Below are 10,573 nucleotides of genomic sequence, written 5' to 3'. Positions count from 1 at the left end.
GGAGACGGGCGAGAGTTCTCCTGGCTCGAGTGAGGACGAACACCGCACTAATACCAGCGCGCATCGCATCTTGGAGCCAAGGAAAAAGATCCGGAACTTGCTCCAAGTGCAACATGAACATGTAGGCCGACATTTTTCACTTGATGTAGGAGTGTCCCAAGTTCAAAGAAATAAGGGCCAATTTCGACGAACAGACATCGCACCTATGGAGGAGTGGACAGATCCACCTAGCTGGACGTATTCATTTTAGATTTGGTAACCTCTCCTTAATGCCAGCGTTCAGATCTTGATATCAGCGGCGCATTCCCTCGTACTTCATTCTCTTTTTTTTTTTGGGGGGGGGGGGGGGGGGGGGCTTTAAACATTTCCTGACTGACTGACTGACTGACTGGTGTGAGCGTTTGGCCGCAAATTCAGACCTGTGAAGACAGCGACACTGTTGAACCAATTCTCTGAAGACAGCGTCTTTACTCAGCCAAACTCAGCGCATTGCACAAGACGGAACCACGTTGACCATCACATAGAAGATTCCCCCCCCCCCCCCCCAAACCTGGGACCAACATCATGTTTAATTTAAAAAAGCACAAAAGAACAACTACCGCCAATTTTATTGCGCGCCTTTCGCACGACCATGCAAGCAAGGCAAACACCAAATCCCGAGAATATGCATTAAGAATGGTACACAGCAAACAAAAAAAGAAAAGGTGGGGACACACTAATCACACGTTATTTCCACCATCTGCATCTTTGGGGGGCTCTTTGTAGTCGGGAAAGAAGGCCCTCTCGGCCATTTTGAGCATAGCTTTCTGCCTCGCATAGACCTGCTGGACGTTCCGCCGGGTCTCTTCCACTTCGTTCGCCAAGGACAGCCGAAACTTCTTTGCTTCGTCCTCGACTTTGCGGATTTCGGCATCCAAGCCGGCCACCTGAGCAAAGGGAGAGGTTTGAAACCCTTTATCTCAAACAAAAGCAAACCAAAGCGAAATTCTCCCACTCATTTTACATTGGCACAAGGAGGAGCAAATGCCACAGTCGGTGGTAGGTTAAGAATAGAGTAGAAGCTCTGCTTCAAGCATGCGCTCGTTGACGTCTGCCGGGCTTTGGCCGCATGTGCGACCAAGTGTTAATGAAGGAAGAGAACTCGCACTGGGGGACACAGCATCTACTCAATTCTTAGCCTGTCGCCGACTCTAGAACAGCAGCCCGTCGGCAGTGCCTGACCTCAGAATCCTTGGAGCAGACTAGCTCTTGGCACTGGAGTCGAAGCACCTTGAGGCGCTGCACAGCTTGGTCTAACTCCTCCGTTTTGAGGCCGAGCTTGCACTCCGTGGCTTGCAGCTTGATCTCCGCCTGGCTCTTCAGCTGACTCTTGTTTTCGGCCACTGCCTCCTGTTCCTTCAGCAGGCGGTGGTAGTTGTCCTCCGCAGTCTTCCTGCATTCAAAAGCAAAGGCACTGCGAAAGTCAGATCTAATTTGCCTCTCACCAGTGTTGGAAAGTAGTTCAAGTACATAGTAGCGAAAGTGCTACTTCAAGTAGATTTAGAAAACTTGAACTTTACTTAAAGTACTGTCGTGAGCAAAAATTTGGATAACACCGAAGCGCCGACCGAATTGCAACGCCGCGCTCTCTGACGGCGCTCCACCTGCTGCCAAGATGTCCTGCAGTGCGTACACGCGTCCTTTCTTATCTGCGGGCCTGCTCGTTTGCTCGCTTGAACGCGACACGCTGCGGTCTGATTAAAACGGTGATAGACGCCGCCCCAGTAGAAAGGATTCAACAATCTTGGCTCATCGCTCTGAACAGCGGCCGAGTGACCGAGCTCGCGTCGACTCGGCACATTAAAACAATCGTTTCTTTCGGGCGTTATTAAAACCCTTTAAATTTCTGAATTCACCAGCCAGTTACGTTACGCAACCGCAGCCTCTATGGATCGTGAGACTTGTTTTCTTTTTGCACGTGGGTCAACCGACTCGTGCTCTGTTCGTTCAGACTTGCAGCGGGGTTGTCGCGAGTGCCGAAAGACATCGCACGACGAATGCCGGCAGCGGCTGAGTAACGATAGGTAACGAAGCTGGCTGGTGAGATCGGTCTCTTGCAGATGGGAAGCGTTCAAAATAACACAAAAAAGCAAAACTATTTTTTAAATCGTGGCGCTGAATCGCGCGAGCAAGTCGCGTGAGTTGCCCGTGCCGCAGAGCACTCGAACTCGGCCGCTCGGCGGCTGTCCAGAGCAATAGGCTGCGTCCCTATTGAAAATCGCTCTGATGGGACTTCAGGATTTTTTTAAAGGGTGTGAAGGGGACTTCAGGAATTTCTGAGATCTTTGACGGGGGCACCGATATTTCCTGGTGGGTTCACTGGCCCCGTCAGAGGCTCTCCTGAAATGTCTAAAGTGCCCTTTACAATGCCTTGAAACGTCTGAAAGCCTGTCAAGAACTTTCCTAATGGGGTCGGGAAAACCTTCAGGCTTCTTGAGATGTCTGTGGAGAACGGCCTAGGTGGAAAAAACACATTTCGCAGAATTAATGAACATAGCTGCTTATTGTACGCTACGGGGGAAAAAATAGGTATTTGGAAAATGCCGATCGTGTGTGTGTACGGTCAGAGGTTTATTACTGCTCTTCTATCAAATACGAGTGGGCTCCTGGACCCGCCTGTCACTGCCTGAGTGTTCGGTCGCCAAAGAGGCCACTGAGGGCGACTGCCCCTTGTGGAGAATTGACGAGCCGCGGGCCGAGTGGTGTTGGCCGAGCGGCGTTTTGAGGCGAACGCAATCCTGTCCGCTCGAGGCAAAATCCGTGCAGTCATGTATATATATATATAAAAAAAAACAAAAAAAAACAAGCCGAGAGCAGTGCGCGTTTTCCAGAAACAGGGACGCACGCGGGAGCTACTCGTTCCGGGAACCGGTCGCCTCCACGGGGGACTGTCCCCAAAAAGCAATCGCCTCTCTCCGCCCGGCGATGGGGAGAGGGTGCAGGGCTGCCAGGCCAGCGGTGGGGGGGAGGAGGGTGGTGTGTGCAAGCGGGGGAGGCCATAGCCATTTTCTCTCTGCTCGTGTGCGGTTCCGGTTATCCCACGAGCCGGGATGTTTGGAGCGCACCAATTTCCTCCAGGAAGGTGAGCATGCATGGTTTTGAGGGCTCGCCCCTTGGTCTGTTTTGATCACGACCAGTTTTGATCCGTGCAGTTTCTTTCTTGGTACCCCAGGTGAACCATAGTTCGGCGCAGGCCGCCTTCAGCACCGCTCGAGCGCCATTGTGTTCAGCGCATTCAAGGAGATGGTGGCCGGTGTCGGCTTACTCGCTGCAAAGCCTGGCAGTCGGGGTCAGTGTCCCACCGCATCTTGTGCCTGCGCACCGGGATTATGGCACTGTGGGTGTTGAGACGGTGGATGACGGCCGCTGTACGGACTTGTTTGTTGCGCCTCTTCGTCCGTCCGACTTCAGACCAGCGAGCAAAAAATACGCCCAAGACGCCGGCGCGATGTCATCATGGACGATGCGTGACTGTGCTCGGGATTTCTCAACGGCGGCGGGTGCTGCTTACGAGTTCGTGGTTTTCGCTAGGCGTGCTTACTGAGACTGTGTATGTGTCCGTGAGGTGCACCTGCTCGGTTTTATTAGCTGAACTACCGTACATCAGGAATATACCCAGCTGCATTGTGAGTACTTTGAAAGGTATTTTTCTTTGTGATAAGGATGCCAGTTGTCCCTGTTTGATGTGATCTCTTTCGTCTATAGCTCCTTGCGCCGGGTTTGAACAAGCGTTGCTTTTTATCACCATTTTGAGTTCTCATATGCATGTAAAACTAAATGTCGGCAATAAAGTTTGAATGTTTTGACCTGAATTTTTGTCTATGGTTCACAGTCATTTGGGCGTCTAAAGGGTTGATGGGCTAAAGGGTCCGACGGGTTGAATGGCTGTGGGGCTAAAGGGTTTTTCTATGGGGTATCCTTGAAGGGTTTTTCTGCAGGGTACTTTTGAAGGGTTTTGAAGGCCTGTGAGGTCCCATAATCCTTCAAGGCTGACGGGCCCTTTAGAAATATTTTCAAAAGGGGTATTTTCGGCACCGATTTGAAATCCATGGGGCGTGGCCAATGGCCTCACGGGCGTCAAAATAATGGCACCTGATAGTTCGACATCTAGGACGTCAAAATAATATTAACTGTTATTTTGACGTAAACAACATAATTTATTTTGGATGCCGCGTAAGGCATTTTGAAATGTCGGTCGCTCGGAGTGTGTATGGTCGGGTGCTCGGCGGTTTCCGCGCTGGTGTGTGTTGTCGACGTGCCACCTGTGCTCGTCGCGTTCTCAGGAACATCAAGATAAGCGTCTTCCAGCTTCAAATTTCGCCCTGTGCCGTCCGTCACTCCTGTTGCAAAATGAAGATTGCGTGTACCGGAGGCGACAGAACCCAGCCTTAGTAATTTTCTACGCATTTTTCTGGAGCTGTACCTGTGTGTAATACGACGGATTATCATTCTTGCATAGAATAGCTGCGAAGGCCGTGCAAGCGGCGAGCGAGTAGCCTTGACTGCCATGACTGGAGCAGCCGCTGCAGGAGCGCTCGTGCCGCGTCATCCAAAGCATCTAGGTCGCGCTTTTAGCACACGCGGTTCGGTGAATTCAGCCGCAGACTTTCCTTTTATTGCTCAAGTGTCGCGCGTTGCCTCGCGTCTTTGCGTCTGGTGGTGCTCTCGTCGACCTGATGGCTTTTTTGTCATCTGCACACACTGCAGAGAGCAACTTCAGATGCGAGGCGGTCTAAAGAAAACCTTGGTACGGGAGAACCTAGACAGGCACCTGTTGTCGGTGCACTGCCACGAATGTGAGCAGCCTGACCATCATCACAAGCGGTGACTGGCAGAACCTACATGCAAGCAAAGGTATAACGCCGTGGCGACAAATGGCCGAAGAAACCAGCCTTAGACGCTGACCCCAAACAGCCAGTGGGCTGGGGTCGACGAGAGCACTGTGAGACGCAAAGACGCAAGGCAACGCACGACACTTGAGCACTAAAAAGAAAGTAGATTGCTGAATTCACTGAACCGCATGTGCTAAAAGCACGAGCTAGTTGCTTTGGATCACCTGGCACGAGCGCTCCTGCAGCGGGTGCTCCAGTCATGGCAGTCAAGGCTATAGAGCCACTCTATATATTCCGTGGCTCTTGTTAAGGCTACCCGCTCACCGCTTGCACGGCATTCGCAGCTATTCTATGTAAGGGTGATAATCCGTCGTATTGCACACAGGTACAGCTCCAGAAAAATGCGTACAAAATTACTGCGGCTGGGCTCTATCGCTTTCGGTACACGGAATCTTCATCTGTAACAGGAATGACGGACGGCACCGGGCAAACGAAATTTTGAAAACGCTTACCTTGATGCTCCTGGATGTGCGCGACGAGCACAGGCGGCACGTCGATAACACACACCAGCACGGACCAATACCACCTAGAACACAAGGCCTGCGCGTTTCCTCCTCTAAACGTCATCACTAGTAGATCCCCTCAGCGCCCCCTAGCTAGCCCGGATGAGAAATATCGTCTGCTACATCGTCTGCTCCATTGCCTGCTTCAGTGGTTTGTGTAACAGATAATGAAATAGATGCTCACGCCGAGTTTCTCTTGCAAATAGCATACGATGAAGTTAGACGTTCACGTGGAGCGTCAAATGCATGAGCGAAATTGCCTTACTGCTGCGCGAAGGGCTGAAAAGCCCTTCGTTGGACGCTTGACGCTGACACTGGACGCCAGGTAGCTGCTTCGAAGCGTTCTACCGCAGAACGAGCGCGCGCGCTAGAAATACGCGTCTCAAAGCCAGGAGCGCGTGCTAGCTCGCGCTCCTGGCCGAGGGAGCGTTCGCGTGCACGTCGCAAATGCACTGGAAGCTCGCTATCAGCTCGCGCTCAGCAGTCACGCACACAGCTGCGGCCGCAAGTGAATGCGACGTAGTTGCGACGCGGCCCCTACTCTCGTCAAGCTTCGGGGTGTTTGCCGCTTGGGGCGGGTCGGGGATCTACTAACGAAACGTCATGCGCAGGCCTTGTCTTCTAGGTGGTATTGCACGGACACTGCTGAGCAACCGACCGCACGCACGCCGGCCGACTGATGTTTCAAAATGCAATCGGCGGCATCCAAAATAAAACGTGTTTACGTCAAAATAACAGTAAATATAATTTTGACGCCCGTGACGTCATTGGCCACGCCCCTGGGCGCCAAATCGGCGCCCAAAATAACGCGCCTAGAGCGATGAGCAAAGATTGTGGAATACCGGCTGCCGAAGCGGCGTCTTTCGCCGTTTCAATCAGACCAGGGTCTCTAAACTCGTCGAACACAAAGTTGGGGCCGAAGTTGACGGAGCGCAGCGATTGGCCCAACACGACGATGACTTCGCGCCTTTTTCGGCGACGTCCAATCGGGGCGCTTTGCGAACTTTCGGCTCCAACTTTGTGTTTGACGAGTTTAGGACCCCGGAGCGCGTCGCGTTGAAGCGAGCAAACGAGCAAGCAGATCGGAAAGGATGCGCGCGCGCAATGCGGTTGTCTCGGCAGCGGGCGGTGCGCTGTCAGTAGCGCGGCGATGCAACTCGGTCGGCGCTCCGGTGTTGCCCCAACTTTTGATCCCGACAGTGTATTTTCTGAGCATGTATTTGGACCTTACTGAAAGCATTTCTTTCTCGTACTTTCCGAGGAAACCACGACTCCCGACTTCAAAGTGCATTTCCAAATTTGGGCTTGTTAAATTGATGCTTCGTCAACTCTAAAGAAGAAAGAGGAGGAACATTCTTAGGTATTCTACTCTCACGAGAAACGTGAGCGAACGGCGCAACGCTCCGTTTTACGGGGGTGAGAGGGGAAGGGATGCGTTTCCAGAGTCCAGACACATTTTGAACTCTCGCTCGGTCAGCGCAAGCGAGGGTGATAAGAATATTAGGAGAAGACATTCTCCACGAGACGATTGCGTGCGCCGCGGAGGCTACGGGGCTGACGCTATGCTCTCTCCAAGACACATCAGTGACGGCAGCGCGCACAACGTTTCACTCATCCAGAGGATTGATGGCGTCCACGATTGTTGCACAAAAAAAAGAAAAGGACTCGTCACCGAAGGAGCAGGGGCCGCAGTCAACACCTCTGGTTTAGCGGCTATCACCACCGAGGGAAGAAGCGGCCATCACCACCGAAGGAACAGGAGCCGCCATCAACGCCTCTGCTTTCAACGGCCATTACCACCACACGTGTGTCCGATGACAGGCCACGATTGGATTGGTCAGGTCAGCACTCCGAAGAACACGTCACCAATAATGATGGGACGAACTTCTTCCGAACCGAGATTCGGACCCGAATCTGGAGATTCGGAAAGGTTCGGATAATTGACCCAATCTTCTAGCAATTCGGAACGTTGTCAGACCACACCACACCCCCCGGAAAAAGAGATGAATAATTTGCTTACTTAAAAATATTTATTATGCGTGTATCATAGACGACACATATAAGCTTCCATATTACGTTCGAAATCCGTCTCATATGAAGTTGAAGTGAATGAAATAAGTACTCACTCAATCCTAATTCCTGACCAAAATGTTGGGGCGTTAGCTAAGCCTTACTCGTATGCGTCCCCGAAGCACGAAGACCCCGAGAATCGCGCTCAACACCAACGGCGGATATTAAAGCTTGTAGGTACGCACCATGTGCATGAACCAAAACGACGGGTGACCCGTTTCTCTTCAGTAATGCCGTAAATAAACCAAAACTGATTTATACTCGCGAACGATGCAAGACCGACGATGAGTGACGACCAAACCTCCGAGTCTTCCGAATATTCGTCCCGGAAAGTTCGAAAAATTCCCAATCAGCCCGAATCCGAATCTTCAATGATTCGCCCCATCACTAGTCATCAGCTCTAGACTTGAAAAGGAACCGTTTCTCTGCTGGGCGGCACAGAGCAGTGGCGGCAGCGCGCGCAACGTTTCACTCATCCAGAGGATTAATCACGTCCAATATCGCTGCAGGTTGGTTAAAACTTTATTACAATTATACGCTTGTTGCGCGTGCTGCTGCTGCTGCTATTGCTTAAAATTGAAAGTTTGAGGTATGGCAGATGTTTGTCCAAAATGCAATGAAGAAGAGCCTGTAAGTGATTCAGGGTTGGCACGCTCAGATTGTGATTACACATATCAATTAGACCCGTGCTCAGGTGTCTCTGAAGCGGCCATTAGATCAAAGGGCAGTACTCTACGTAAGTCGTGGAGATGCCTAACATTCAAAATCGTGCAATCGCAGAGTGGCAGTCAGAGCGCCATGAATGGAAAAGAGCCTAACCTAGCCGTCATGTTTGCTTCTATAAACGCCAAACAAGAGAGTCCAATGAATCTAAAAAAAAAAAAAACGGTGGATGGTATAGAGGCCTCCATTCAAGTCATGTCTAATAAGTACGACGGGTTACTGAAGCAAATCGGGGGACAATACTGGGAACTGCAAAAAACTAAAAAAAGCACGTAGAAAGATTGGAAGAAGAGGACGCTGAGGGCGGAAATACAAAAGCTAAGGCAGGAAGTTAACGAACTCGAAAGGTGAAGCCGTCCACGCAATCTAGAAATTCATGGCATTCCAAAAACTGACAACGATGATCAGTTCGCAAAGGTAAATGCTGTTGCTGAAAAACGTGTTGTACCGAACGTAACAATGAACGAGGTTGCCACAGTTCATAGGCTACCGTCCAGAGCAGATAAGATTCCCAGCATCATCGTTCATTTTTTTTTTTCAACAGACAACTAAGGATTAAAGGCTGAATAAACGATCAAATCTAAGGAAAGTGAAAAGTGACGTGTACATCCAGGGAAATCTAACGAAACATGACGGAACGCTCCTGCGGGAAGCAAGAGAATGGGCCAAAGAAACAAACTACCAGTTTGTTGAAAATAATCCCTGGAGAAGGGGAACAAGGGGCACAAAGCACAAAAAAGAAATCTGCAAACTCAGCTAGGTGACTGGTGCGCGACCGAAAAAAATCCGCCTGGTCCTGGTATCGAGCCAGGAGGGACCCCTTTATTTTAGGGGGACAGAGGACGAACACAAATCTCTAAACACAGCTAGGTGACCGGTGCGGACGGAAAAAAATCCGCCTGGTCCTGGTATCAAACCAGGGACCTCTCCATTTCCAGTTGAAATGGAGAGGAAATGGAGAGGTCCTTGGTTCGATACCAGGACTAGGCAGATTTTTTCGGTCGCGCATCAGTCAGCTAGTCGTGTTTGGTGATTCTTTAGGCATTTGTCCCCCTTGTTCGCCTTCTCCATGGATTATTTTCATTATTCTTGTCCAGCTCGCTAGCACTTTTGCATTTAGTTGCATTATAATCATAACCAGTATGTCTGGTATAAAAATGGCAACTTTCTTGTGCGGAAGAGGAACCTGGAACAAGAGTACGTAATTAGGTATTTCAATGATTTGCAGAAACTTGTCTGATGCATCTATTTCTCTACCTGTCTACTTTCTAAAGCTAGTGCGTCACAATGGCTGAAACAGTTAACTTATTGTTAAATATTAAAAATTTCGCGCACAACTCTCCACCTCCTTCCCTCACATGTAGAACCTTTCCTAGGAAGCGAGCATACACAACTTCCTCAATTGTTTACACTTAAATGATCGATCAGCAAGGAATAAATCGGAAGAGCTTGAGTTACACTTTGACCAGTTTGAGTTTTCCTTTGATATAATCATGTGTTCTGAAATTTTGTTCAAGAATGATAATGAGGTTTCAAAGTTACGAATGTCTATACTTATCACTTAAACTATACTGAAAGCCGGTGATAAAATAAAATGTTTCCTGTGAGGTGCTTTCTGATTACTGTGGTGTTCAAAAAGATTACGAGATACTGGACTTGAAGATAGGACAGATAGTAGCTGCGGTTTGTAATCGCCCACCGAGAGAAATTTTTTTGTCTTTCTTGGCTTATTTAGATTGTTTGCTTGAGTTCGCGAATGAAAATAAATACGATATAATCTTGGGTGGTGACCTAGATATCAACATGTTGCTTGAAACGTCATGCAAACGGTAGATGGATGTGCTGATAAAAGCAAGCGGATGTATGATTATGATATCTTCGCCTACAAGGATAACAACCGATTCTTCTACACTATTTGATTTGTTTACTACAAGCTTTAATGGAACATACACCAAACCTGGCGTCGTGATAGCCGACATAAGCGGCCATCTAGGCATATTTTTATGTATAAAGAAATCAATCGTCAACAAAAAAAAAAACAGTCATCGCCAACGTTTCAGAACGTTACTCCATGGTGCCTGGATCGCGTCTCCGGCTGGTGTGTTTATCGTCCTATCCCGCCCATACATCAAAAGTGGTCCCAAAGTGGCAACAAATTACGTCACAGAAGCCGGAGTGTCATGCTGTTGCCTGTCGCGATCCTGGCGGTTGGCCGTAAAATGTTGACGAAAAGCACGAGCGAACGCGAGTGTCGCTGTCGTCACGGCGTCCCAGGCGTGCCAGCTTCCGGCTGCTGTATCTTCCGTGGACTGTGACAGTGGAGAGCGACCTACAGCAGAACAGGCG

At 49.8% G+C, this 10,573-nt stretch overlaps 1 protein-coding gene across 1 annotated transcript in view; it reads right to left on the bottom strand.

Annotated features, from left to right (window-relative positions):
* Positions 1-591: 591 nt before the first annotated feature.
* Positions 592-10,573, bottom strand: part of LOC8035402 (myosin-9) — a 57,095-nt gene continuing 47,113 nt past the window's right edge. Inside the window, exons 3-4 of the mRNA XM_029981539.3 lie at positions 1,222-1,428; positions 592-926 (exon numbers count right to left, since the gene is read on the bottom strand). Coding sequence (XP_029837399.1) covers positions 720-926; positions 1,222-1,428 — 414 coding nt within the window. The 3' untranslated portion in view covers positions 592-719. The remainder of the gene's footprint in view (positions 927-1,221; positions 1,429-10,573) is intronic.

This window comes from Ixodes scapularis, unplaced genomic scaffold, assembly GCF_016920785.2.
Source record: "Ixodes scapularis isolate PalLabHiFi unplaced genomic scaffold, ASM1692078v2 PGA_scaffold9__187_contigs__length_104089568, whole genome shotgun sequence".
In the NCBI taxonomy this organism is placed as follows: domain Eukaryota; kingdom Metazoa; phylum Arthropoda; class Arachnida; order Ixodida; family Ixodidae; genus Ixodes; species Ixodes scapularis.
This window is presented reverse-complemented; position numbering and strand designations above follow the sequence as displayed.